The 27,921-nt window shown below is 42.3% G+C and overlaps 1 protein-coding gene across 4 annotated transcripts in view; it reads left to right on the top strand.

Moving 5' to 3' along the window:
- The window catches only part of RBPJ (recombination signal binding protein for immunoglobulin kappa J region), a 263,865-nt gene that overhangs the window by 139,414 nt on the left and 96,530 nt on the right, over positions 1-27,921 (top strand). Inside the window, exon 1 of one of the 4 annotated variants that reach the window (XM_032273621.1) lies at positions 6,115-6,821. The exons of 1 other annotated variant lie outside the window; for it this stretch is intronic. In XM_032273621.1, the coding sequence (XP_032129512.1) occupies positions 6,763-6,821 (59 nt within the window). In that variant the 5' untranslated portion in view covers positions 6,115-6,762. Of the gene's footprint in view, positions 1-6,114; positions 7,052-27,921 lie in introns of those variants that run through there. 2 more of the 4 variants (XM_032273625.1, XM_032273626.1) reach the window with 2 other exon arrangements.

Here is a 27,921-nt window from a genome sequence, read left to right on the forward strand (position 1 = left end):
GTCAAATTCTTAAAAACAAAATTAAATGCCATGATTTTACTTAGGATTTTTTCCAATTTACTTACCCACATAATTATCTAATTTTTTTTTTTTGAGACAGAGTCTTGTGCTTGCTGTCACCCAGGGGTACAGTGGTGTTGATCATGGCTCACCTGCAGCCTTGGCCTGCTGGGCTTAGCCTCTCAAGTAGCTGGGCACATGCTACTACTCCCAGCTAATTTTGTATTTTTTGTAGAGATGGGGTTTTCCTGTGTTGCCCAGACTGGTCTCAAACTCCTGGGCACAAGCGACCCTCTTGCCTTGGCCTCCCAAAGAGCTGGGATTACAGGCGTGAGCCACCATGCCCTGTGATTATCTAATTTGATTCATGCAACGAACCTCTAAGGCAGGTATTATTAGTCCAATAGATAAGAAAACTGAACATGGGTATGGGTAAAATAATTTCCTAAGAGATTTACTGAGTGCCTACTATGTACCCAGATATTTTTATGTAATACTTCAATTAATTACAAAGCAACCCTATGCAATAGGTTTTATATTCCCCTTTTGCAGGTGAGAAAAAAACTTGCCTAAAGTTGGGAATTTGGCTAGTGGTGGAAGTCCTAGTGGTGAAGCTATTTAATGTTCTTTCATTCATACCTCAGCTGCTTTTTAAAAACTATGGATGTTTAACATTGGCTTAACACCGAACCCAAAACCACTGCAATATATGATGCATGAAAAAGGGGGAAAGTTTAGGAAATCACAATTTAAGTATATTCCCTCATAAACAGGTAACTAGAATTTTACTATTCATATGGCATTGCCATTTCTTGTGTAGGCAGTGTTAACTGGCTTTAACTTGTTCATGATATAAAAAGAACAAAATCTATCAATCACACATGGAAACATTTTCCCCCAATTACATTAGCTACAAAAACTTCTGACAAATTATTAGATTTGTACACATTCTTTTCACCAAATGTGCATTTGATTCCATTCACGTTCCACATCACTAGAGTAAATGGCCCATTCATTTTCTTGCTTTACCTTCTTGAACTCCTGCACGTTAGCAAGCTAAGCAAAACTTAACCCAGGCCTGCAAAAAACTGAAATTGCCAGGGCCAAAGAATCCTGTGAAAAATTTAACACAATTGGACAGAAAATGGTGACTATTTATTTTTGTTTCTCAAGTTCTCCTAAAGCTGTGATTCATTTTCAGTGTTTTCTTTCTTTCTTTTAATCCTGGAGTTGGAGCTTATTTTCTATATAAAATTGCAGAGTCTGATGGAATCCTTCTTGGCACGCTTTCAATCTCTGGTACATTTTATTAACCTTGATTAACACATGGCAGAAAATGACAGGGATAATGTTATAAATATAAGAAAAGCACAAAGATGAACAAAAAAACATCAGTTAAGCATTTGTAGAGTGAGCAGCTTCTAGTTTCTAACATGAGTTAACAGTAAGGCCGTCTTAGGCACAGAGCGCCTGCACAATCTGATAACAAGAAACCCTGCTTTGTATCCTCAGAGGCTCCCATCGGCTAGGGGGATTTCCAAACTTTTGGACATGTGATCCTCTTGGAAATTAAATGACAATAATAATGATATTGTCATTTCTGAGTGGGATATGATAAAAAATGAATTAACACCAATTGAGATAAAATCATCAGTATATTTGGCTGTTTTAACTTTTTTTTTTTTTTTTTTTTTTTTGAGACAGTCTCATTCTGTCGCCCAGGCTGGAGTGTAGTGGTGCGATCTGGGTTCACTGCAACTTCTGCCTCCTGGGCCCGAGCGATTCCCTGGCCTCAGCCTCCCAAGTAGCTGGGATTACAGGCGCCTGCCACCACACGCAGCTGATTTTTGTATTTTTAGTAGAGGCGGGGTTTCACCATGTTGGTCAGGCTGGTCTTGAACTCCTGACCTCACATGATCCATCCACCTTGGCCTCCCAAAGTGCTGGGATTACAGGCATGAGCCGCTGTGCCCGACTGACACTGTTTTTTGAAGTAAGGCCATTGTGACATGATTTGCAACACTTTTGATGAGATGAATGCAAGTTATGGGCTTGTTGAATAATAATAACAACTAACGCTACTGTAGTGATTATGTTACAGCATTGTTCTATGTACTTTAAACAGTAATACTTTGAATTCTGACGATCCTAGGAATTAGAAGCTATTATCTCTACTTTCCAGGTGAAGAAATGGAGGCACTAACGAGTTAAACAACTTGTCTAAATCACACAGCTAGCAATGTTGAAGGGAAATCACTGTGGGGCCAAGCATGGTGGCTCATGGCTGTAATCCTAACAACTTTGGGATGCGGAGGTGGGAGGATCACTTAAGGTCAGGAGTTGAAAACCAGCCTGGCCAACATGGTGAAACCCCATTTCTACTAAAAATACAAAAAAATTAGCTGGGCATGGTGGTGTGCACCTATAATCCCAGCTACTTGGGAGGCTGAGGCAGGAGAATTGCTTGAACCTGGGAGGCAGAGGTTGCAGTAAGCTGAGATAGTGCCACTGCACTCCAGCCTGGGCAACAGAGCGAGACTGTCTCAAAAAAAAAAAAAAAAAAAAAAAAAAGTGTCACTGTGTTTAAACCATCACAGCAAACTGTAATGTTCCTCTCACAAGCCACTAGCTGCTTCGCATGCCTTTGGATACTCATCTAGGGGCTTCCAAACTCATCCCTTTCACTATTTAAATATTTCATTTATTGATTTTTTAAGAAGAAACTATGTGCCATTACCCCCTTTAGTGAGAAAGTCCCAGATAAAGGTTATACTCAAGTTCTATAACAAAGAATGATTCTTGCTGGGTGCAGTGACTCATGCCTGTAATCCCAGCATTTTGGGAGGCCAAGATGGGAGGATCTCTTGAGCCCAGGAGTTCAAAGCTACAATGACAGTTGACTGTACCACTGCACTCCAGTCTGAGCAACAGAGTGAGACCCTGTCTTAAAAAAAAATTCTTAAGGCTCAGTTCATGGACAATTTGCATCAGAATCTCTGAGCAGCCCATTGTAAATACCTGCTATAAATGCTTCAGTCCAGATTTACTCATTTAGCATCTTAGGGAGTGGGACTCAGGTCCTTAATTGATTCTGATGCCCACTAAGTTCTGAGGACCACAGCTCTACCAGACCCTTCTGATGACCCTGCTTAGAATGCCTTTCCCTCTTCTGCGTGCATCAAACCCCCACCTGGAGTTCCCCTGAATAGCAGATGCTCTTTCACACCTCAGAGGCTGAACAGGCTGTTTCCTGTGCTTGTCATGCTTCCCCCTCTTCTTGTCTTCTGAACTCCCACTGCAATCAGTCAGCTCAGAAGTCATCTCTGCAAAGACTGGGCCCATGAGGCAAAAGTAAGGTCTTCCTTCATTGTATCCCCAAGCTGTTAAACTCTTGTATCTCTTTCCTACCATAGGATTGCACTGCAACTGGTCTGTGTATTCTCTTAGACAGGGAGTCCTTGGAGGTTGGGTTCTTTGTGTTGTCTATTTTTGTAAAATACCAAGATGATACCTGACCTGCAGTGGTAGGTGCTCTAATCATGCTGTTTGAACCATGAGCCAGTTCTGCTGTTTTAATTCTACCAAGATGATAGGTCACATACATAACTTTTTTCTATGTGTGTATGACAGGTGACAGGGTCTCTTTCTGTCACCCAGGGTGGAGTGCAGTGGCGAAATCACAGCTCACTGCAGCCTCAACCTCAGGGGCTCAAGCAATTCTCCCACCTCAGCCTCCTGAGTAGCTGGGGCTACAGACATATGCCACCATGCCCAGCTAAGTTTTATAGTTTTTTATCGAGACAGTCTCACTATATTGTCCAGGCTGGTCTTGAACTTCTGGGCTCAAGTGATCTGCCTGTCTCAGCCTCCCAAATTTCTGAGATTACAAGTGTGAGCCACCAAGCTGGAATCATAACTTCTATTAGAAAATAATTCTACCAAAGTAGAAGGAAGGAAACAATTTTTATCTTCTTGCACATTTATTCCATTTCTTTCTTTTCTTTCCTAAGTTTTACATATATGTATTTATAGAAAATATATGTGCACGGTACAAAATTCAAAAGATCCAAGATAGCAGACTGCAAGGAAAGCCACTCCCTCACCTACATCATCCCACTGTAGTCCCTTGTAAGAAGGCAGTCACTGTTACTTTTTTTTTTCTTGAGACAGAGTCTCACTTGTCACCCGGGCTGGAGTGCAGTGGCATGATCTTGGCTCACGGCAACCTCTGCCTCCCAAGTTCAAGTGATTCTTCTGCCTCAACTTCCGAGTAGCTGGGACTACAGGCACACACCACCGCACCTGGCTAATTTTTGTGTTTTTAGTAGAGACAGGGTTTTGCCATATTGGCCAGGCTGGTCTCGAACTCCTGACATCATTATCCGCCTGCCTCAGCCTCCCAAAGTGCTAGGATTACAGGTGTGAGCTATTGCGCCCGACGTGTCATTGTTAGTTTCTAGTGTTCCTTCCAGGGACATTTTAGACACATATAGGAAAGTAAGTATATATCTATATCTATATCTATATATCTGTTTTGCAGTTTTTTAAACTCAATTCAACTCTACATTTGCGGGGCTGTGATGTCAGCAGGAAGACACCAGTTTCTAGATAATGCCAGACTAAAAGGCTGGTATAGAAACCACATCAGGGCCAATCTGAAACGTGGCTGGTTGAAGAATGTAATCAGGAACTCACTGGATGAATGGTTCAAAAGGAAGGGATGCATTTAAAACAGTAATCACTACAGCACTTGCTGCAGCAATTTGTAAAATGGGATATTTTAACAAAAATATGGAAAGGTGAAGGAAAGCAAAAAAAAAGCCATATTAGAGGAAAAAGAGACCAGAAACTGATTTGTAGGATTACTTCAAAAGGCTAAGAAGAGACAAAGAAGAAATTTAAAAAATCGTGTCCTTAAATGGCAGCAAGAATCTATACAAGGCAGCAATGTGAGCACGCAGCTATTTTTTTTTTTTTTTTTTTTTTTTTTTTGTCTACCCAGCTCACAGGGCCAGCGGGTAGATTAGAAAGAAAACAACCACTTGCTAAAGGAGAGTAGCTAAGGGAATCAGAACTTAAGTAAGCGAAGTGGTGGCCAGACTAGGTGACTCAAGGCATGACTCAAACCCGACTCTGGGGGCTGTCTGTCAGCTCCCGGAGGCTGGGGACCCGGCGTCTAGCACGTTTTAGGAAAGTACCAGGCTTGTGGAGGGCGACAGGAAACCTCCCCGGGAGATCGGCCTAGGGCTCCTCCTGCCCTAGACCCTGACCTCTCACTCTCCGCACCGGGAGCGACTTCAAACCTCCTGGCTTCCCCTTGGAGGCTCTCCACCCCTCGTCTTCCACACAGCGTCACGGGGCGTGTGCGTGTGTGTGCTAGACGTCCGATCTCCTCCCCCGCTGCCCTCCGCCCCGTGCTCCCAGCCACGCGCCCTCCCGCCCCGCCTCCGCGGCGAGCCGCTCCCTTCCCACCCCGCCCGCGGCCCGCGGCCCGCCGCTCGCCGCCCGCCGCCCGCCTCCCGGGCACGCGCGGCACGAACGGCGCCTGGAGCTCTAGACAAACACCTGTCCTGCTTGGGCTCCGCGAGATTTGGGGCGAAAGCCTAGGCAACAGTGGGCGCGTTCTCGCGAGGCTTAGGAAATTTCCCACGGCCGTGTTGTGTCTGAGCAGAGTACTGTAGTGGAAGGCGGTGGGAAGGAGGTGTAGCGTGAGACTGGACTGCCCGCATTGGCGCACGCGCAGTACCGCTCGCGCGGCCGCGCCAATCCTGCAGCGCCTTCAGCAGGTTTCGGGAGGCGAATTCCAGTTCTCCGGGTTTTGGGGCTCCCTGCGGGAGGCAGTGCTGGATCTGGGAATCTCTAGGAAAGGAAAGGGGAAAGATGGGGGGCTGCAGGTAGGAGGAGGGGGCGGGGTTCGGGCCCTGCATCTTGCTGTTCAGTGACCGGCCGGGCCAGGTTCGCCCGGGGGCTTCCGGGATCAGGCGGCCAGAAGCGCGATTCGAGCAGCCGGCAGCGTCCTCCGCTGTGTCAGCCCCTCGGGAGGCCCGGCTCCCTGTGCAGTAGTGGCCCCCCCCACACACCTGGGCTCACACACCGTGGCGGTTGCATTGGGGTCCTAGGGAGGCCACGCAGCACGCGAGCGGCGGGAGCTTTGATCGGGGCCTCTGGCCCGACTCGGAGGTGGGAGAATGTGGCTCTCAATTCTAAGGCAGTTTTCCCATCTGGAAAGAACTACTCCGTGCCCTGGCCTGTGTCTACGAGGTGGCCATTAGGCGTGTCTTTGCCAGAAGCCTTGGCCTGACCTCATTTCACACCCAAGGAGAACGCGAAGGCGAGAAAGCTCAACTGCATAAATTTTCCATTTGCGGAGCTCTGGAAGGGCCTCCTCATTAGCATGTGGGTGTAATGAAAGGAGACAGTTCCCGACGTGTCACTTGCCCGAACCCCAGGCACCTCTGACGCTCTGGCACCTAACGCCGAGATTAGCATAAAGGAGGCGCCCAGGGAACGTTTGAATGAATGAAAAGAGCTGGGAACCCAGAGTGAGCGGGAAGCCTCTTGGAAAACACCCATTTGAGGAGGTGTTTCATCTAGGCCTGTGAAACGCGGCCGATTTTCCCAGGACCCCTCCTCCCTTCCCCTCGGCCCCGCCTCCTGACCCCTCCATTCCCTGTCCCCGTAGTAATCCCCTCCGGTTTTCCTCAGTCTCCACGTCCGTCTCGCAAGGCGCGTCCCAAAACCCGGATAACCGGAGCACTCCGCATGGACCAAACGGAGGGCTCGCCCGCGGTGGAGCCGCCTGCGCATGCTCCATCGCTTGGGTAGGTTTGGGAAGGCAGCGAGCAGGATCCCCTACTCTGCGGGCGGCGCGAGGCATCTGGCTCTTCGCGGCGGCTGCGAGGGGAAAGGGAGCGCGGGGGCTGGGTGGAATTGAGGAGTGAGGAAAAAGGGAAGGGGCGGGGGAGAGGGACCAGGGAAGGCGTCGGGGGGAATCTCGCGAGGGTTGGAGTTTTGGCGAGAGTTTGTGGAAGATGGCGCCTGTTGTGACAGGGTAAGTCTGAGGGAATCCGAGCGCTGGGAACCGGGAAAGTTGCGGGCGTCTGGCAGCCCGCGGCGGGCGGCGGGTTCGGGGTCCGGGGCGTGCTTGGCGTCCAGGGGCCCGCGGGGGCGGCGTCGCGTGCGCCAAGCGCGGCGGCGGCGGCGTGTGGCCGTGCGCTGCTTCTCTGCGCTGCTGTGGCTCGGGCTCCGGCGCGTGAGGGCGGGCGGTGGCGACGAGGCCGGCGGGTGCGGGCGTGAGTGCGGCCCGGCGCGCGGGGCCCGCGGGAGCTGTGCCTGCTCCGCGCCTCCCGCGGTCCCTGGCTTGGGGGCCCCATGCAGCTTTGTTCCTCTCGGCAGTCGTCGCCGCCTCGCCAGGCTGGTGCCCCCGGCCTCGGGCGCTTTGTCTTTCCCCGCTGCCCCCCCGCGACTCTCTACCCCCGGCCCTTTGTTTCGCCGCCTTGGGCGCTTTGTCCAACCCGTGGCGCCCCGCATCCCTTCTCCATCTCCTCCCCTCCGCTGTCCTTCCTCCCATGCCCCTTTGTTGTGCTCCACTCTTCTCGGTAGCCCAGTGACCTACCACAGCCCGGGCACCAGATTCCTGCCTTAATGGTTCTTCCATTGTCTTTCTCCTGTGGGTCCCCTCTCACCTTTCTCTGTGGTTCTGGATCACCCCCCGGGGCTTTGTCTCCCCCGTGCACGGGCTTTTTCTCTCCGAATCCCCTTCCCCTCTGGTCATCGGTTGATTTATCCACTACCTACGGTGTACGTACGTCTGCTGAACTGTCTCAGCCCCGGGGACTCCATCTGCTGCTTCTAAGTGCACACAGACCCAACGGTTTGTTGTTGTTTTGTGGGTCTGAAAGATGCATGGGATACTTAGTTTAGTTTCCTCTTTCGTACGCCTTTCACTCGGGATTTCTTGTACCCCCCCCTCCGCCCCCCCCCCATCGCCACCCCTCTCTCGGGATTAAAGCGTCTCCAATTTTCATCGCCATCTCTTTAGTGCCGTGGGTTGTTTTGCTTGGAAACAGTAGCCCTGGAAAAAGATCTGGTCTCTTGGTGGTTCTTGCGCCCCCCCGGCCCCGCTCTCCTACTGGTTCCTGACGGTCTAGGCCAAGGGCAGCTGTCTGTCGGAGCTTTGCATCTAGGTTACCTGAGGATGATTGGAGGGTATTGTAGGACGGTTAGAAGGAGGCTCAAGATGTATATATATACTTATGTTAGTATTTGAGAATAGTTTCAGATATCCACAATGGATATTCATTTGACGTGTGAGTAGGAGTTGCGTGAATTTCCATGTTTAAAACTTGTGAGTGTTGGGGCGGAGAATTTCAGCATTTTCTAGAATCTAGATTTAGAGTTTATCAGTGACTCCTGCCTCATAAGGAATGGAGAGGCATCCCGCTTGGGAATTTTATATAAATGTTTTACTTTTTCTTAATCATTAGGTAGTTTACAGTTATGTGCTTTTTGCTTTGTAGATTTGTGACAACCCTTCTGACCCACAATTGGGGTTGAAAAAAGGACTGCACCGAAGAGTGCAATTCCTGGTTGATGAATACTGCTTCTAGGATCTTTGTGGAAGATATTGATCAAATGCAGTAAAAAATAAGCGTATTATATATATATGTAATAGCCTCAAGTGAGATTATTTTAAAGACACTTCCTAGTGTTAAAGGACCATTGAAGTGTTTCGAGTTCTTATTGTTTTGGTAATGCTGAAAGCTTGGGGTTCTGTGAATGGGGGTGGGGGTGTGGTGTGATGTATTTTAGTGACTTGATTTATTCTGGTGCTAGGAATAAGAGGTATTATATTTATATCAGGATTGCTGTTTTGAATGTATTCTTTAAGAGTTTGTTTTTTTTTTCTACTGGTTGATCTCTACTTTTAGAAGGAAGGTATGTTACCCATTTAATCATTTGGAGTGTCATTTCATTTACAAACTGAAGTTCTACAATAGTAAAGTGTTGTTGACAGAGAACATACAAGATCTACTCTAACAGAGTATTGGAGAATTGGAAAGCATTTTTTTGTTTTTCTGGCTGTGATTAGAATTAGTAGTTTGAATTTTAATTAATGGAAAACCATGATGTCATCCTTGATACATAAGCTTATTTTTGTGACAATTTGCAGTCTGGGTCCCATGATTGGGTTTTACCAATAATCTTATGTTTCCCTTACTTGTTCTTAGTACAAAATCATCCTTTTAAAAGTAAAATCTTGAGCTCACTGGTTCCGACTGGGAGCAAAGTGTAAATACTGTGTATAATAGGAGGTATTTTGCTCTGACTTGTACCTGTGTTTTTGTTTCTAAATCATGTAAGACTTTTACTTTGTGGTGGAATAAAACTGCTTTTAATTAAATTATAACAGCAGCATATTTCGAAATCTGGATGTGTTGTGGCTAGAGAACTTTCATTCCGAGTATTAACTGTTAAAGCTTTAAATTTATTATCCATGCATATTACTGATGGGTCTGTGAGTATATTTTCAGAAAACAAGAGACTTGTATTATTTTCAAATCTGTACTGATATACACTAGTAGGCGTTCTATTTTAAGCAGTTAGGTTTGTTAAAGAGTTACCATTGCCCTATACCAACAGATTTCTATCAGTGTATTTTTAAGTGGGTAAGATCAAAATTGGTTTGGTTGAAAGGCCATTTTTGCCAGATGTAATTCATTAAATAACCTTTGGCACCCTTGATGGGTAAGGCATTAGGAAAAAATTATTGTGTTTGAAAATTCTTACGAGTTTCATTCTTCTGTTCATTTTTAGAAATAAGACCCAGGACTTGGCTTTGAAGCATTATTTTGCATTTTGCTTCCTCCTAATACTAAATTTCATGTTATTTCAACTAGGGGCAGTATTTTCTCATGGATTGACTAAAAGTTGTTATTTTTGGCATCTGGCTTTGTGATTATTTCCAAGTTACTCTACTTCCCCGGGCCAGTTTCCTAACTATGTAGTAAAATGGGAATAATAATAACTTGCCACATCTGCACAGGATTGCTGTGCCCAAGATTTGCAGAGAGCATCCTTGGATGAAAACTGGTAAAGGTCTACGAATTGTTACTGAAATAAGCTAATGTGAAGTAGGTCATATTTTATAGGAAGTCAAATAGGAGGTTTTTAAGTTCTTGGCAAGACACAGTGTAGTGATAGTGGGATTTTTAAAATCCCAAGTATGTATTACAGTATGGGTAATAAAGCAGATACCTTTAGTTCTCCCCATAAACTTATAGGGAGAGAGACAAGTAAAACAAATTACAGGGTGATGTGTTTTGTGTGTGTGTGGGGGGAGGGGGGTGGGCATATGAGATTGAAGTTCTGTGAAACTCAAATGTAATAAGATAAAATTATGGGATGCCTTTCCTCTTTTGTTTTCTGCACGTAGCAATATTTTATTTATTGTTCTATTTTAATTTTTTGAGACAGAGTCTCACTGTGTTGCCAGACTGGAGTTCAGTGGCACAATTTTAGCTCACTGCAACCTCCACATCCTGGGTTCAAGCGATCCTCCTGCCTCAGCCTCCTGAGTAGCTGGCATTACAAGCTTGCATCACCAAGCCCAGCTAATTTTTGTATTTTTAGTAGAGACGGGGTTTCACCATGTTGAACAGGCTGATCTCGAACTCCTGACCACAAGGGATCCGCCCACCTTAACCTCCTAAAGTGCTGGGATTACAGGGCTGAGCCACTGTACCTGGCCTGCATGTAGCAATATTTAACAAATAGAAGCACAACATGCTTTCACTAGACTCTAAGCCAAGTTTGTTAATAGCATTGACTAATTTTAAATATGCCTTATATTTTCTAATGCTTTGTCATTTGCTCTTAAGAACAATTTCTAATAACCATGACTATAATTTCAGACTCGACTCTTGGCCTTAAAAAAAGTGTTCTGCATTTGAGGGACACTCTGTAGATACTTACTGATTGAATGAAACCTGTTGCTTCTCTGTTCTTGGTAGATGATATCATATTCTATTTGATTCCCAAAGCCAGGATTCCTGATTCCTTTTTCACCAACTCTTTACATTTAATTTCTGAGGAATGATCATTTTTCCTCCTAAAAATATCTTGAATCTCTTTCCCCCATCCTCACTGCTACTGTTCATGCTGTCATTTCTCACCTGGTTTACTGTGACGTACTGACAGCCTCTTTCTGCTTCTAGAGTCACCTTTATCCAGCTTCCACATGTAGCAGAGCAGTCTTTCTAAAGAGCAAATCTGATCACTGCTTAATCTAAAACCTTTCAATGGCTCCCCCTAGCAGCCTTGGTTAAGAGAGGCAACAGAGTGGAGGGTTATGCGCTCACACTTAGTCTTTAATCTGAACTGGGTTCCGATTCTGTCTCCGGCACTTAAAACCCTTGCCACTTAAAACCCCTGTAATATCGACAAGTTAATCTCTTCATCAGTTGCAAGATAATTATTCCTAACTCAGAAAGTTATTGTGAAGATTAAATGAGATAATGTATGAAAGCATTTAGCAGAATTCCTGGCACATAGCAGTTACTCAAAAGTTGTTAGCTATTGTGGCACATAGGATCTTCCATAACTATTTCATTTGCCTCTTCTCCAGCTGAGTTGTTTGCCATTTTATCTCTATAATCAATGCTCCAGTCATATTTAAGAATTTTGGCATCCCCGCATGAACCCAGAGGTTTAATGCCTTCTATTGTGTGAAAAGTAATGGCAAGTTATTGCTCAAAACTGAGGGACTATTCTAACCAGATCTACCAAGCTACACTTGGTGCCTGGCTGTATAAATATTGTGTATTTAATATAGTACTAACTACTGTATGCAATTCTCTTGGAAGCATGATATGAAGTTGTAATTATCCCACCCAAATACTGTTACTTAGTGGCAGGTTAATTTATACGTTCTTAGAAGATTGTCTATCACATGGTAGAGACTCAGCAAAAATATTTTTTTAACACAGGACTCACTGCTTTGAAACCTTGATACAACATAATTCGTGGGGCACCATTATATATGTGTGTGTGTTTGTGCGTATGTATACAGTGTATGTGTGTATAATTCATACATATGTGTAATTTATATATAGTTGACTTTGGTTCTGTAAGGAGTAATTGCCAAAGTACCCAGAGGAATTGATATTTTCAGCCACAGGAAGTCTCATAGCCCCCGAGAACATTATAGTAAGGCTCTTAGGCAAGTGTTTAAAATTATTATTATTAGAAAATACTACATTATATTTGTACAAAACTGACAAGTTTAAATTTCACTTTTGTTTTTCATATGATTGGCTCTCAGTGTTTATCAAAAGATTCCATTATTTTTAATTGTTTTCAGTATCTAGATGGATAGGGATGTATGTTAGATTAGACCCTAGAACACTATAGTCTGCTTTTTGGGGACTCCATGCCATGAAACCAAATAATAAGTTGATAATCTATGGGGAGACTCAGGTCTCGTGGACATATTACTTATAGATAATTTCTTTAAGCTTCAGGTTCTACCTCTACAAAATAGGGGATGATAATTACATTTTATCTGTCAGGTATATTGTGACTGTCAAGTAAGATAAATTTTGTGAAATTAGAAGGTCAAATGAAACAGTGTATGTGTAAGTGACTTGTAAACAGTAAAGCATTCTATACAAATACTTTATTATAAGAATTGGTTTCCTCTGGCAACCTTTCATGAGCAGGGCTCAAGATGGACCTTTTTATACTGCAAGCTGTGGTTTTGTGGGTCATGTTTTAGGAAGGCAGCAGTGTATTTAGTGCAGAGGACCACAACCCTTGAAATATGTGCTTTCGCATTTTAGGCAGACATATTTGTTAAATTACTGCTTGACCACGGATGTTATCATTGAGTCACCCCCAGCTTTTTGGGGTCTACTTCTTACTGCTGCCTTTTCTGCTTGGGCAGCTGTAACAATGTAGGAATGTTAAATGCCCAACTGCTACTATCTCTCAGACACTTACCCTGTCCACAGTTCTGGATACCTCTTAGGCCTCGCACAACTTCATGGTGTTGCTTACGCCTGATTAGACCTGCTGCTTAAGGGAATGAAATGATATCCTAATGGTCTAAAAAGGGTAATGTATTTCCCAAACATGTCACACTTACTGTAGGAGGTTGGGGAAGGCATCACAGGCACTGTAAGTGGTAGTAATTACCTATCTGTATAAATATTTGTGTAATTTTGTTGTGTTGAGACAATGCATAGTGATAAGCGTGAGAGCTTTTCAGTCATATTGGTGAAGCTCATGGCAATCTTGGGAATATTTATACTACTTTAAGTTTACAAAAAATAAAACATAGAAAACAGATTTTTAGGCATTTTGAGTTGCAAAAGCATTGCAGTGAAAGCCGCATCTGTTTGATGTGAAGTGGAATACACTGGAAAATCAGGTTGACTCTGGAGTTTTTTTCTGTATTCAGTAGTCCTAACCTAAGAGCTAATGATTATCTCTGCATTGTTAATTAGATGATAGGGTTGTAAGTGACTGAGAATAGTTTCTCATGGAAAGTTTATGTAACAAGAGAAATGTTTATGTTGGGCTCAATAGCTCATGCCTGTAATCCCAGCACTTTGGGAGGCCAAGGTGGGAGAATCATGTAAGCCCAGGAGTTTGAGGCTGCGACAAACTGCACTCCACCCTGTGGGTGACAGAGCAAGACCCTGTCTCAAAAAAAAAAAAAAGTTTTTCACTCTATAAAACTTTTGTATAAGTATGATAAAGATTGTGTCATAGAAGTACAGTATTGCTTTATGAAATATAAATGTTGTAAAATTTTAAAAATAATGGACATAGACTAATTTCCTCCAGCACATACTAGCTTTAGACTGGCTTGCATAAATAGAAAAAAGACATTTGTTCCCTTTTGGGAAACTGCAGACCAGCTAAGATTGTGCCTGATTTTGCCAGCATACTTTTTCACATCTTTTTTTTTTTTTTAAAATTTGAGTGATAATTTTTCATGCAAAAAATTGCCTAGTGCTGTACAAAGCTCCTAATCCATACACCATTTGGAGGATGCAGAAACATTGGGGTCCTAAGACATGTAGGAAGAGTGTTAAGGAAAATATTAATAGTATAACCATGCTTTAATGGCTCTCCTTGTAGTATTGTTTTCATAACAACCTATTTATTAAATAGTTGAACACTTATTAGGTTTAGGACACTGTTATGTGCTGGTCCTATAAAGATGGCTAAGAAATGGTTTGGTGAAGCTCATGACTTAGTAGAGAGTACACAGGTAATTATTGTGTAAAAGAGATTATGATGAGTGCTGTAACAGATACTTAGTGTTGGAGGGAACAAAGATGTGAATGATTATCTCCATTTGGAGGAGAGTTCATAGAAAAGGTGAGAGTTGATAGGGAGTGATGGGAAATTAAACTGGAAAAGTGATTGGGAGCCTCTTGGAAGATCTTGGGTGCTAAGCTGATTATTTGTTTTGTTTGTTGTTTGTTGTTGTTTTTTAGAGATGGTGTCACTCTTTTTCCCAGGCTGGAATACAGTGGCACAGTCATAGTTCATTGCAGCCTCGACCTCCTGGGTTCAAGGGATTCTCCTGCCTCAACCTCCCCAGTAGTAGGTTTTGGTGTGTACCACCCAACCTAGGTGTGTGCCAGCAACCCTAGCTAATGTAAAACTTTTTTGTAGAGACAGTCTTGCTATGTTTTGCAGGCTGGTCCGGAACTCCTGGGCTCAAATGATCCTCCTGCCTTGGTCTCCCAATGTCGTGTGATTACAGATGACCTAAGGTGATTATTTGAATATTAATCAGGGATTCAGAGGATAGGGGTAAGGTATTGAAGTTTTTAAGATGAGGTAAGGCTGGATGTAAACACTGTACAATAGATTGGAATTGGTGGATACCATAAGAGAAATATAATCAAAATCTGATTTTGGTGGTGGGCCTAGGAATGAATAGGCCAAGCAACCCTTTCTGAGGCATGGTGATATAGGGAGCTTTAGAATAATTGTAAGTCAGTAAAATAAGATTGTGGCTATGAGCATGTCACTTAAGCTAGGTCTTTTCCTTTGCCTAAAAAATGGAAGACAGTAATATTTGATGGTGTTGATGTGAGGATTAATAAAAGATAGAAAATGCCTAGCTTAGTTCTGGTAATAGTAGATGCTCAATAAATAGGTTCTCCTTACCCCTTTTCTGAAGTGTAGAATTTAAAGGATAAGATGGGAGTGCGGTACACACCCACCAGAAGGGAAGGTAGGAAAAAACCTGAAATTAAAACTTGGGTGATAAAATAATCAGAAAAGGAAAAGTTCTGAGTAAGGTGAACAGATTTAAGAGAACCTACTTAACAAAGTGTTGTGCTTATTGTAGGTCTTTAATAAATGCTCAGTACTTATTTTTGCATACTTCTGTTACACTTAACATTGTTCTGCAGTTATAGAAATTTATCTGTAATTGACTAATCTGTCAGTGAGCTTCGTAAGAAAAGGAGCAGTTATTTTACTTACCTTACTTGCACAATTGTGGAACACCTACCCTCTGCCAGAGTGTAATTTGCTGGATGAATATGGCTTGAACAGATTTGGTAATATATAACACTTGCCACTAGGTGGCTCTTAGTCTAAGTGATAAGGCTGACATTCCGCATAGATAGGTTTTTCTACCTAGAACCCACATAGAAACTGATCCCGTTTTTTGCCTTTTCTGTACCTATATTTTTTGAAGTGGAATATGAAACATATATCTTATAGAAAACTCATTTAGACTGTTGAAAATTAGAGAAGTGTACTGCCATTAGAATATGTCCTGTAGAAAGAAGCTGAACGGAAGTACAATGAAATTCACAAGTGAACAAAACACATTCCCTATCTCTGAATGTGCTTAAAGTGAAGCATGATAGTTTGATTTTAGACAGTGTTTTTTGTTGTTAAGACTGTCGATTGTTTTAAAGGAAGATATTATGAGGATATCTTAGAGGAGTTGATGAAAGATGATGAAGTGTGGTATGTACTGATGCTGAGCTATGATTCTCTGTGCTCTTGTTTATATTGTACTCTCCCTGTTGAGGAGTAACATACCATTGAATGGTAACTTACATAGCACAGAATGGTAACTACATCCTGTGTGACACATGTGAGATATATTATTAAATCCATTAGATTCAGGATTTTCAGAAATTTCAGGAAGTTTTAGAGCCGGAGAAGACCTTACTAATCATATATTCTAAAAGTACCCACTCATTTAAACATATGCACAGACAGGTTCGATAATGGCTGAGACACATTCAGGGACTGAGCTAGTTCCTGGTTTTTTGGGGGAGGGGAAGGCTTATGTTAGTCTTTTTTTTTTTTTTGAAACAGGGTTTGCTGTCACCTAGGCTAGAATGCAGTGATGTGATCATGGCTCACGGCACCTCAACCTCCCGGGCTCGAGGTCTTCCCACTTCAGCTTCCTGAGTAGTTGTGACTAGGAGCATGCCACCATGCCTAGCTAATTTTTGTAGAGACCAGGTTTTGCCATGTTGCCCAGACTAGTCTTGAACTTCTGGGCTCAAGTGATCTGCTGGCCTCAGGATTCTAAAGCTGGGATTACAAGTGTGAACCACTGTGCCCAACTTTATGTTTTTGTTGTTGTTTTTCCATTCCTTTCTATTTATTCCACTCGGCTGCCTTTTAACATTACATTGCATTTTTAAAAAGCAGCCCTTTTTTTCATATGTGTAGACTTAGACCAAGACTGCAGATCCCTCAGCTCCTAAGCTTTGGTGGGTAGGGTGCTGCGGCCAGTGTTGCTTCATAAAAGGTCAGCTCTGAACCTGCCTGCTCTTTCCTCTTTTGCTGTGTTCCTGTTCTTGGTGTTACTTATGGTATTTATCTTGTATTTCTAACTGACCATGTGGCCTCTTTAGGAACATAGTTGTCTTCAATGCACATCTCCTTATGCATTCCTTTTCAGTTGCTCCTACTCAAGTACTGGCTGGGTGCAATTACCCCTGGCTCACTCCAGTCTCTTCGTCTTATCTCTCTAGCTTCTTGGTTATGCTACCTGTAATACATTGCAGCTGGCTGTTTCCACAGCCTCTGGCAGGGAGTATGAAAGGACAGAGTAGAGAGAGAAAAAAGAAGGCTGTCATACAGGAAAGAGAGGCTACAACTTGGAATTTTATACTGAAAGATGGTCTGGTTTATGAACATGATGATGATGATGTGTGTAGTGAATTTTTTCTAGTATACATGCCAAGGCAATATTATTCTCTTGACTATGGAATTCATTAAATCTTTTGTATCTGTCATTCATGCTTATCCACATGTCAAGGAAATGAATTAATTTCAGCATTCCAAAGATAGTGGTGATAGTATATGGTAATTTACTTACAGCTTATAATAATGAAGGCCATTATTTGATTAAATGAATATTACTGAATTAATGGGAGTTGCCATGTCACTATTGTATTTTTTTTTTTTTTTAAAGACCTGGATAGCTGTAACTTTCAAAGATTATTTCATAATTATTGGTAAGTAAGCCATTCTTTGTCCTGGCCTTCCTCCCTTGTATTCAATATAATATATATACTTTGCACACAGGATTTACTGACATGTCATTTACTTAAACTTACAGTTTCTTAGGTAACCTAACTCCTGGAAATTGTCAGTTGCTTAAATAATTAAATAAACATAAATTCACTCTCCACCTAAGCTATCATATACATTTTTGTTTAAATTCTAATGTAATTTAAAAGGCATTTATTTAATTTTTAGCTTGTTTTCATAGTTACTTCAGGGAAATGACCATCTTGATATAGAAATTTTTCTTAGGAATTGATTTCACATCTTTATAAAATAATCATGAAAAATAATGTTTGTTATAAGAAATTCAGAAGTTACTTATTTTTAGAGACAGGGTTTTGCTCTGCTACCCAGGTCGGAGTGCAGTGGCGCCATCATAGCCCACTGAAGCCTGAAACTCCTGGGCTCAGTCCTTCCATGTCAGCCTCCCAAATAGCTAGGGCTACAGACACTTGCCACCACTTTTGGCTAATTTTTGTATTTTTTGTAGAGACAGTCTCTCTCACTGTGAAGCCCAGGCTGATTTCAAACTCCTCATCTCAAGCGATCCTGCCACTTTGGCCTCCCAAAGCACTGGGATTACCGGCATGAGCTACCATGCCTGGTCTCAAAAGCTACTTAAGTATATTGTGTGAGGTGAGCCACTGTAGTCTTATATCAGGAAATAATCACTGTTAACAATTAGGAGTACCTTTCATCCTTGAACAACACAGATTTGAACTGAGTAGGTCCACTTGTATGTGGATTTTTTTCTCCAAATTTGGATGGATAATACAGTATTCATGGGATGTAAGAGTGGTATATAGAGAGAGGTGACTGCTGGTCTTGAGTATGTGTGGATTTTGACATATAAGAGGATCCTGCAACCAATCCCCTGCAGATGCCAAGGAACAACTATTTATTCCTTAATTTAAAGAAATGGAAACACTGACATTCTATTTTATATTAAAAATTTAAATAGTCTCGCAAACATAGTATTAACGGGCCAGGGAACTGATATTTTGTTGAATATCTACTTAGTCCTCAACTATATTGTGAGGGAAGTGGTATCTCCATCTAGTAGATTACTTTAAATGAATTTCTAGGAAGTAAACTTGTTTTTAAAGTTACACTTGATTAGACTAGTCTTTGGACTCAATGTTTCTCTACTTATATTTTTAGGTAAAATTTTCTGTTTCATTTTTTAAAAGTTTTTTAAATTAAAAAAAATTTCTTTTTGAGATGGGGTCTTACAGTGTTACCCAGCTAGACTTTGAAATTTTGGACTCAAGCAGTCTTCCTGCCTCAGCTTCCTGAGTGCCTGAAACTACAGGCATGTATCATTGTGCCTGGCCTGATTTTAATGTTACTTATTTATTGGGATAGGATCTTATTCTGTCTCCCAGGCTGGAATGCAGTGGCAAAATCACAGCTCACTGCAGCCTCAACCTCCCAGGCTCAAGTGATCCTCCTGCCTCAGCCTGTGTGGGACTACAGGCTTGTACCTTTTCTGCCTTTTTTTTTTTTTTGATGGAGTCTTGCTCTGTCGCCCAGGCTGGAGTGCAGTGATACTATCCTGACTCACTACAATGTTTCCTTCCCAGGTTCAAGCAATTCTCCTGCCTCAGCCTCCTGAGTAGCTGGGATTATAGGTGCCCCACACAACACCCAGCTAATTTTTGTATTTTTAGTAGAGATGGGGTTTCACCATGTTGGCCAGGCTGATCTCGAATTCCTAACTTTAAGTGGCCCACCCGCCTCCCAGAGTGGTCTGCACAGCCTCCCAAAGTGCTGTTCCTGTATTATCTGTTTTTTTCCTAATATTCCTTTTTTTCTACAGACCAATTTTTAGGTTTTAAATTTTGTATGCACCCTGTGTGGCCTTGGGCAAATTAATTGCATTGCAACTTAAGTTTCCCCTTTTGTACAAAGGAGAGCATACATCAGAATTCTTCTAAGGATCAAATGTGTGTATGCACAGGGGCAGCAGGACTAGGCCTGGTCTATAAGAATTGCTTAATGTCCATTTCCTTTCCTTTTTTTTTTTTTTTTTTTTTTTTTTGATGGAGTTTGCTCTCGTTGTCCAGTCTGGAGTGTGATGGTGTGATCTGGGCTTACCGCAACCTCCACCTCCCAGGTTCAAGCTTTTCTCCTGCCTCAGCCTCCCTAGTAGCTGGGATTACAGGCATGCGCTACCAGGCCTGGCTAATTTTATATTTTTAGTAGAGATAGGGTTCTTCCATGTTGGTCAGGCTGGTCTTGAACTCCTGACCTCAGGTGATCCGACTGCCTCGGCCTCCCAAAGTGCTGGGATTACAGGCCTTGAGGCACCGTGCCCAGTCTCATTTCCTTTCTTACCTCTCACTTTAAGCTACTGCCATGTCTTTTATTCATCACTTGACTTGGTCTTGGTTTAAATTTCCCTTATGCTTACATATTAAAATCTGATTTTTACCCAGGCCATAAGTAAATAACCTCTTTTCACCAGATCCCCAAACCTCATTTCAGTCATCAGCCTATTTCATTTACCTGCATCATATGTTTTGTTACGTTTTGTCTTTATTCTTGACTAACAATCTACCATCTTCACTACTTGATGATTCCTTCTTTTCTTTGCTACTTACTCTCCTTTCAGTCTTAAGTATTGTGATTTGCAGTTTTTGTCTTCCTCTTGCTATATTTATTCTTCGACTTTATGTCTGTGTCATTAGTGCAGATGTTTAGATCCGTATTTTAAAAATTCCTACTGGTTGTTCTGCAGGCTCATTAAACTTGGTTTTTCCAAAACAACTTGTTCTTTTTACCACCAATATCTGTGATACCATCCTATAAAATAGACTTGATATCCGTTAAGAGTGCTGTTGTCCATCTGGCTGCCACAGGTAAACATTAACTTTAGTAACTTCCTTATTTCCTCCCACTATCAGTTGGTCTTTTTTTCTTTTCTTTTTTTTTCTTTTCTTTGGAGACAGAGTTTTGCTCTTGTTGTCCAGACTGGGGTGCAGTGGCATGATATCAGCTCACTGCAACCTCCGCCTCCTGGGTTTAAGAGATTCTCCTACTTCAGCCTCCTGAGTAGCTGAGATTACAGGTATGTGCCACCACGCCCGGCTAATTTTGTACTTTTAGTAGAGACAGTGTTTCTCCATGTTGGTCAGGCTGGTCTTGAACTCCCGACCTCAGGTGATCCGCCTACCTCAGCCTCTCAAGGTACTGGGATTACAGGCGTGAGCCATTGTGCCCAGCCAGTTTTTCTTATTTTATTGGTGTCCAAATCTTTCCCTTCTGCATTCTTTCTTTTCTCTTCTGTTTTCTTGTCTTCTCTTTATTTTTTCTCTCTCCTTCTCTCCCCTTTCTCCCTCTCCTTTCTCTCCCCCTCCCTCCCCTTTCTCCCCTCTCTCTCCCCTCCCCACCACCTCTCTCTCTCTCTTTCTCGCTCTCCATTGCATCCATTATTTGTTTGTTTGTTTGTTTTTTTTTTGAGATGGAGTTTTGCTGTTGTTGCCCAGACTGGAGTGCAATGGCGTGATCTTGGCTCTCTGCAATCTCCTGGTTCAAGTGATTTTCCTGCCTCAGCCTCCTGAGTAGCTGGGATTGTAGGCACCTGCCACTACACCCAGCTAATTTTTTGTATTTTTAGTAGAGACATGGTTTTGCCATGTTGGCCAGGCTGATTACGAACTCCTGACCTCGGGTGATCTGCCTGTTGGCCTCCCAAAGTGCTGAGATTACAGGCGTGAGCCACCATGCTCGGCTGCATCCATTATTTCCTATCAGATGTTCTGGGTTCTCTTCTCTTTGCTCACTGCTGTTGCCTTACTCTCCAGGCTGCTTCATCTCATAGACTATTGTGACAGCCATGTCAACTTCCCCAGTCCCTATTTGCTTACTTTTTTAGTCTGGATGTTGGTGTTTGTCCCGCCTGTGAGTATTTGGGGGTTTATAGGGAGACCTGGTCACCTAATTTTGTTGTAAATGGTGCCCATGGATTTTGATTTTGCTATCTTAGTTTAAGGCTGTTTTATGTGGGAGAGATTGGAAAGCTATGCTGCTGCCAATATTACCCTAAAATCCTGTCTAAATATCATCAGACAAATACAAATTAATTGTAAGCTAAATCGATGCAAAGTGAATTCTTGTTCACTAGATCCCAGTCCCCAGAGATATGCATGCATGTTTACAATGGTATACATTTCCTTCCAAACTCTAAATTATTTCTTTCCTTGGCATGCTTATGTCTGTTTCTTGCATTGAGAAAGGAAGAGTCATGCTTACTATAGCTATGAAATATTACTTAGAGATATAGGCACTGTGGCTTATAATCCCAGCTACTCCGGAGGCTGAGGTGTAAGGATTGTTGGATGGCAGATTTGAAGGCTGAGGTGGAAGGATAGCGGGAGGGCAGGAGTTGGAGACCAGCCTAGGCAACATACAAAGACCCCGTCTCTTAAAAAAAAAAAAAAGTCAGGTGTGGTATGTGTGTGTGTAGTCCTATCTACTTGGGAGGCTGAGGCTGGAGGATCACTTAAGCCCAGGAGTTTGAGTCCGCAGTGAGCTGATTATACCACTGCACTCCAGCCTGGATGGCAGAGCAAGACCTTGTTTCTTTTAAAAAGAAAAAAGATTCTTTAGAAATTCAAGTAAGCTTTTGGTGTTTTTGCGTACGTTAAAGGATATGGGTAGGTTTTGCTTTTTAAAATGCTGTACATATAGTTTTTTTTCTCCTGATAACAAAAGTAACAAAATATAAAAAGGAAAGAAACCGTAAGTCTATTAAAACACGTTAACATTTTAAGGTATATTTATCCTTTCAAACTTAAAAATAAGTTTTACTACCTCCCAAAGTAATTATAAATATGTTGTTTAAAAAAATGCCTAAATGATAGTATAGTGCTTCCTTGCTTCTGCCACAGATGGTCTCTGTTTAACATTGTTTGTTTGTTTGTTTTTTGAGATGGAGTCTCACTCTATTGCCCAGGCACTCCAGTGAGAGTCCATCTCAAAAAACATATCTCTGCTCGCTGCAATCTCTGCCTCCCGGGTTAAGGCGATTTTCCCACCTCAGCCTCCCAGGTAGCTGGGATTACAGGTGCCTTCTACCACATCCAGGTAATTTTTTTTTTTCTTTGTAGAGACAGGTTTTGCCATGTTTGGCCTGGGTAGTCATAAATTCCTGATCTCAGGTGATCTATCCGCCTCAGCCTCCCAAAGTGCTGGGATTACAGACGTGAGCCACTGTGCCCAGCCTGTTTAGCATTTGATGTGTAACATTTTGTAGATGGCTATTGAATGCATGTAAATGCATATGTAATCTTTTTTTATCTTGTTTTTCTATCTGTCCTTCCTTCTGTTGGTCCTTTCCTCTATATAAATTGAATTGTACCAATGAAACAGCATATCTTCATATTGCTTGGGTCATTAAACAATATCGGTTGTATAGTTCTGGCTATCAGTAGATGTGGCTCCCCACGCTTATTGGCTGCTTTGAGGTTGTTTCCAACTGTTTGTTTTTTTACATTGCTGCCACAAACATATCTCTACGTCTGTGAAGGTAACTAATATCGCGATCTTTTTTTTTTTTTTTTTTTTTTTTTTGAGATAGAGTTTTACTCTTGTTGCCCAGGCTGGAGTGCAATGGTTTGATCTTGGCTCACTGCAGCCTCTGAGTCCTGGGTTCAAGTGATTCACCTGCCTCAGCCCCCTGACTAGTTGGGATTACAGACATGCGCTACCACACCTGTCTAATTTTGTATTTTTAGTAGAGACTGGGATTCTCAATGTTGGTCAGGCTGGTCTCAAATTCCCAACCTCAGGTGATTGGCTTGCCTCGGCCTCCCAAAGTGCTGGGATTACAGCTGTGAGCCACTGCATCCACCTATATCTCAATATCTTTAAGTGGAATCATTGGTTTTTCCATTAGGTTATTGGCCATTTGTATTTTCTTTGTGAAATATATATGTATAAATCTTTATCCTTTTATTTATTTATTTTTTTAAAAGGACAGATTCTAACTCTGTCACCCAGGCCGGAGTGCAGTGGTACAGTCATAGCTCACTGTGGCCTCAACCTCATGGGCTCAGGTAATCCTCCTGCCTCAGCCTCCCGAGTAGTTGGGACCACAAGCACATGCCACCCACGCTTGGCTAATTTTTAAGTTTTTGGTAGAGACAGCAACTCACCACGTTACCTAGGCTATCTATTCATTTTGTTTATTTAATTATATATTTTCTCATTTTGTATAAGAACTTTTATTTTCCACGTACTACTTTTGACAGTTCTATGTTTTTTCCCCTTGTTTTTCATTTGTCATTCCTTTTTATTTTTTGTCATATAGGAATTAAAATTTTTAGGTAGTCAAATTTGTAGTTTTTCCTTTAGCTTTGTATTTTTTTTAATCTTCTGCACCCTAATATTATAGAAACATTCTTATATATGTCATTTACTTTTGTGTATTCTTTTATATTTTAAAAATCGATGTATCTCTATAACTCTTCTTGGAGTTTGGCTTTTTTGTTTGTTTTGGTGTGTGTTACGTGATGTAGGCTCTAACTTTACTTTTTTAATGAATAACCCAGGTGTTCAGCATTTGTACTAATGTGTATACTCATCTTTTCTGTCTTCCCGCCTTTTGATACAGAGCAGTAGTTCTCAAAATAAGGTCTCTGGACCAGCAGCACTGGAATCATCTGGGAACTTGCTAGAAATGCAAATTCTTGAGGTTCCACCGCATACCTTTTGTGTCAGAAACTCTGGAGCTGGGGGTCCAACCATCTGTACTTCAGCAAGCCCTCCAGGTGATTCTGTTGCCTGCGGAAGTTTGCAAACTGCTGTGAGATCTCTGCTTTGGGCAGCCTAGTTTTGTACTAGATTCCATCCCTTCTTAGCTACTCTATGACGTTGGACTAGCCAGCTAGCCTTTCTTCTCTCTTGTCTCAATTTTTACCTTTCTACTGAAACATTCTTGACAGTATGCAAATGGGCTGGTATTTTTCCTTTGGGCTCCACAATCCCTTCTAGTTCCCTGTTTCTCTGCGTCCTTTTACAACAGACTTCTGCAGAGTTCTTTCTGTCTGCAGTTACTCTCCCATTCCATTTAGGTATTTGTCCCCATCACTTCAGCAAAACTTACCAGTTCCCTCCATGCAGCTAAATATAGTGATCAGTGTGTTTCCTTTTGTTTTTTGGACACAGAGTCTTACTCTGTCACCCAGGCTGGAGTGTGGTGGTGCAATCTTGGCTCACTGCAACCCCCACCTCCCCGGTTCAAGTGATTCTTCTGTCTCAGCCTCCTGAGTAGCTCAGATTACAGGCACATGCCACCATGCCCAACTAATTTTTGTATTTGTAGTAGAGACAGGGGTTCACCATGTTGACGGGTTGGTCTTGAACTTCTGACCTCAAGGGATCTGCCTGCCTCGGCCTCCCAAAGTGCTGGGATTACAGGTATGGGCCACTGTACCTGGTCGGTGGTCAGTTGTTATTTACCACATTATCTGACTTGACTTACTTGATTAACAGCATTTGACATCTTAGATTACTCCCTTCTTGTAGAGACATTTTCTTTATTTGACTTCCAGGATACTGCACTCCTGTTTTTCTTCCTACTTCACTGGCACCTCTTCCTCATTCTCCTTTGTAGTGTTTTCTCATTTCACCACATTTAAACTTTGGAGTGTCCAGAATGTAGCCTCTGGATCTTAGCATTACATTGCCACCAACACAGATCTTGATGATTATGGCTTTAACCACTATTAATATGCTGATGACTCCCAAATTTTTATTCCCAGCCTTGACCTCTTTTCTAAACTCCAGGCTTTACATCCATCTGTCTCAAAAGACATTTCCCCTTGTGTGTCTAAAAAACATTTCAAACTAGCATATCTAAAATGATTTTTTTTCCTTTATGACGCTACTTTTTCCAGGGTTTCCCATCCCAGTTAGGAAATCCATCATTCCAGTTCTAGCTAAAACCATGACATAATTTCTTACTCCTCTCTCATATGCTCCTTTTTTTTTTCTTTCTTTCTTTTTTTCTCCTTTTTTGAGACAGAGTCTCACTCTGTTGCCAGGCAGGAGTGCAATGGCATGATCTCTGCTCATTGCAACCTCTGCTTCCCAGGTTCAAGCAATTCTCCTGCCCCAGGCTCCTCAGTAGCTGGGATTACAGGCTTGTACCACCATGCCCAGCTAATTTTCTATATTTTTAGTAGAGACAGGGTTTCTCCATGTTGGCCAGGATGGTCTTGATTTCCCGACCTCGTGATATGCCCGCCTTAGCCTCCCAAAGTGCTGGGATTACAGACATGAGCCACCGTTCTTGGTCCCCATGTGCTATGTTTCTTACTATCAGCATCATCTCTAACTTGAATTGTTGCAGGATCCTCTTAACTTTTCTTTAGCTCTGCTCTTGTTCTTAGTGAAGTTGCTGAGGGATCCTTCTCAAGATCCTGCAGTAGCTACCCATCTCAAAATAAAAAGTAACTTCCTCCTTGTCTAAGAGCTTGTACACTTTGGACTGCTATTTTATCCTTGACTTCAGCTTTTACTGTTCTTACTCTTACTACTCTGCTCCATCTGGGCAGGCGCTATTCCTTTTGTGTGGAATGCTATTCTCCCACATACCCACATACCACAGAATCTCTTCCTCCCTCCAGATCTTTCTCAGATATCACCTCTGTGAGGCTTTCCTTGAGCGTCTTTGCCTGCTTTTTATTCCACATTTTATGCTCTTTCCCCGTTTTATTTTTCTCAGTTGCAGACATCACCTTCTAACATAATATTAATTACTTTTAAAATTTTGTCTTTACTACTACTTGGTAAGTAGTGTGTATTCAATATGTATTTGTTGAACGATCTTTTTTTTTTTTTTTTTGAGATGCAGTCTGGCTCTGTCACCCAGGCTAGAGCCCAACGGCGTGATCTTTGCTCACTGCAACCTCCGCAACATGGGTTCAAGTGATTTTGCTGCCTCAGCCTACCAAGTAGCCAGGATTACAGGCATCTGCTGTCATGCTTGGCTAAGTTTTGTATTTTTGTAGAGACAGGGTTTCACCATGTTGGCCAGGCTGGTCTTGAACTCCTGACCTCAAGTGATCTACCTGCTTCGGCCTCCCAAAGTGCTGAGATTACAGGCGTGAGCCACTGCACCTGGCCTGTTACAAAGTTTTAATGAGCCTCTGCTATTAATTCAGATTGTGTGTGTGTGTTTTGAGACAGGATCTTACTCTGTCTCAATCTCAGGTCACTGCAGCCTCAACTTCCTGAGTAGCCGAAACTACAGCTGCGCGCCACCGTGTCTGGCTAATTTTTTGTATTTTTTTTTTTAAGAGGCAGGGTTTTGCCATGTTGCCCAGGCTATTCTCAAACTCCTTGGTTTCAAGCCATCCGTGCACCTTGGTCTCCCAAAGTGCGAGAATTGCAGGTGCGAGCCACCGTGCCAGCCTACAGTGTGTTTTAAATATGATCTGTTACTTGAATGCGGTGTTTAGTAGCCAGGAGGTCTCCAGTTGCATTTAGACCTTGCTATAGTTTGGTGAGGTAGGTAGTACTATCTTATTTTACAGAAACGTAGTCAAGTTTACTTGCTAGTTGGTAATAGAGTTGGAATTCAAACCCATATCTCCAGATTTCAATTCCATTACAGTTCTGTAGTCTGAACATCTGCTAACGATAGTGTAATTTAGTATGTGGTGATCCTACTAGCATTTCCCCTCCTCCTTCCTTTCTCCCATGCATGGTTAACTTAGTCATTTGACAACACATGATTGAGTTTGCTCACTAACCAGATGAGCCTCTCTTAGTTCAGGCAGATTATAGATCTGAGGCAGGAGAGTAAAGTTGAACGGGCAATAGGTTTATGTGGAATTTTTTGTCTCCGCATTTCACTATGCAATTTTGGAAGAAGGGTTTGTGCAAAAAACACAGGCTACTGGTCGTGAAACACATTCTGCTCACCACTAATTAATTTGGGTAGTATCTCCGCTTCACTTTTCTTCAGTGTAAATGATACCTCTGACATGCTAGGGAGCTTAGGAAAATGATTCTAGCATTATATAAATGACAGGTATTGCTATTAACAGTGACTCAAGATTCTCTTTTTTTTTTTTTTTTTTTTTGGTATTCTATGTGCCATTAATTCTTTCTATTATACTGGAGTACTTTTAATTTTGTTTTATGAAAAACTGTTGTATAAATGTCATTTTAAAGTCTCTGCTGTCAAATTTTGTTGTTTTTCTAAGACAGCAGCTGTGGATGTGGCTTAAAAACTGATGAGTATCTACAATGATGAGCCTTTATGGAGCAATGAAAGGCTGCTTACAAATTGTAGACACAGTTGCAATGAATTCTGTGTTTGTTATTGTGAATCCCTAAGGG

This window comes from Sapajus apella, unplaced genomic scaffold (assembly GCF_009761245.1).
Source record: "Sapajus apella isolate SASKATOON/1434 unplaced genomic scaffold, GSC_monkey_1.0 scaffold5, whole genome shotgun sequence".
Taxonomy (NCBI): Eukaryota; Metazoa; Chordata; class Mammalia; order Primates; family Cebidae; genus Sapajus; species Sapajus apella.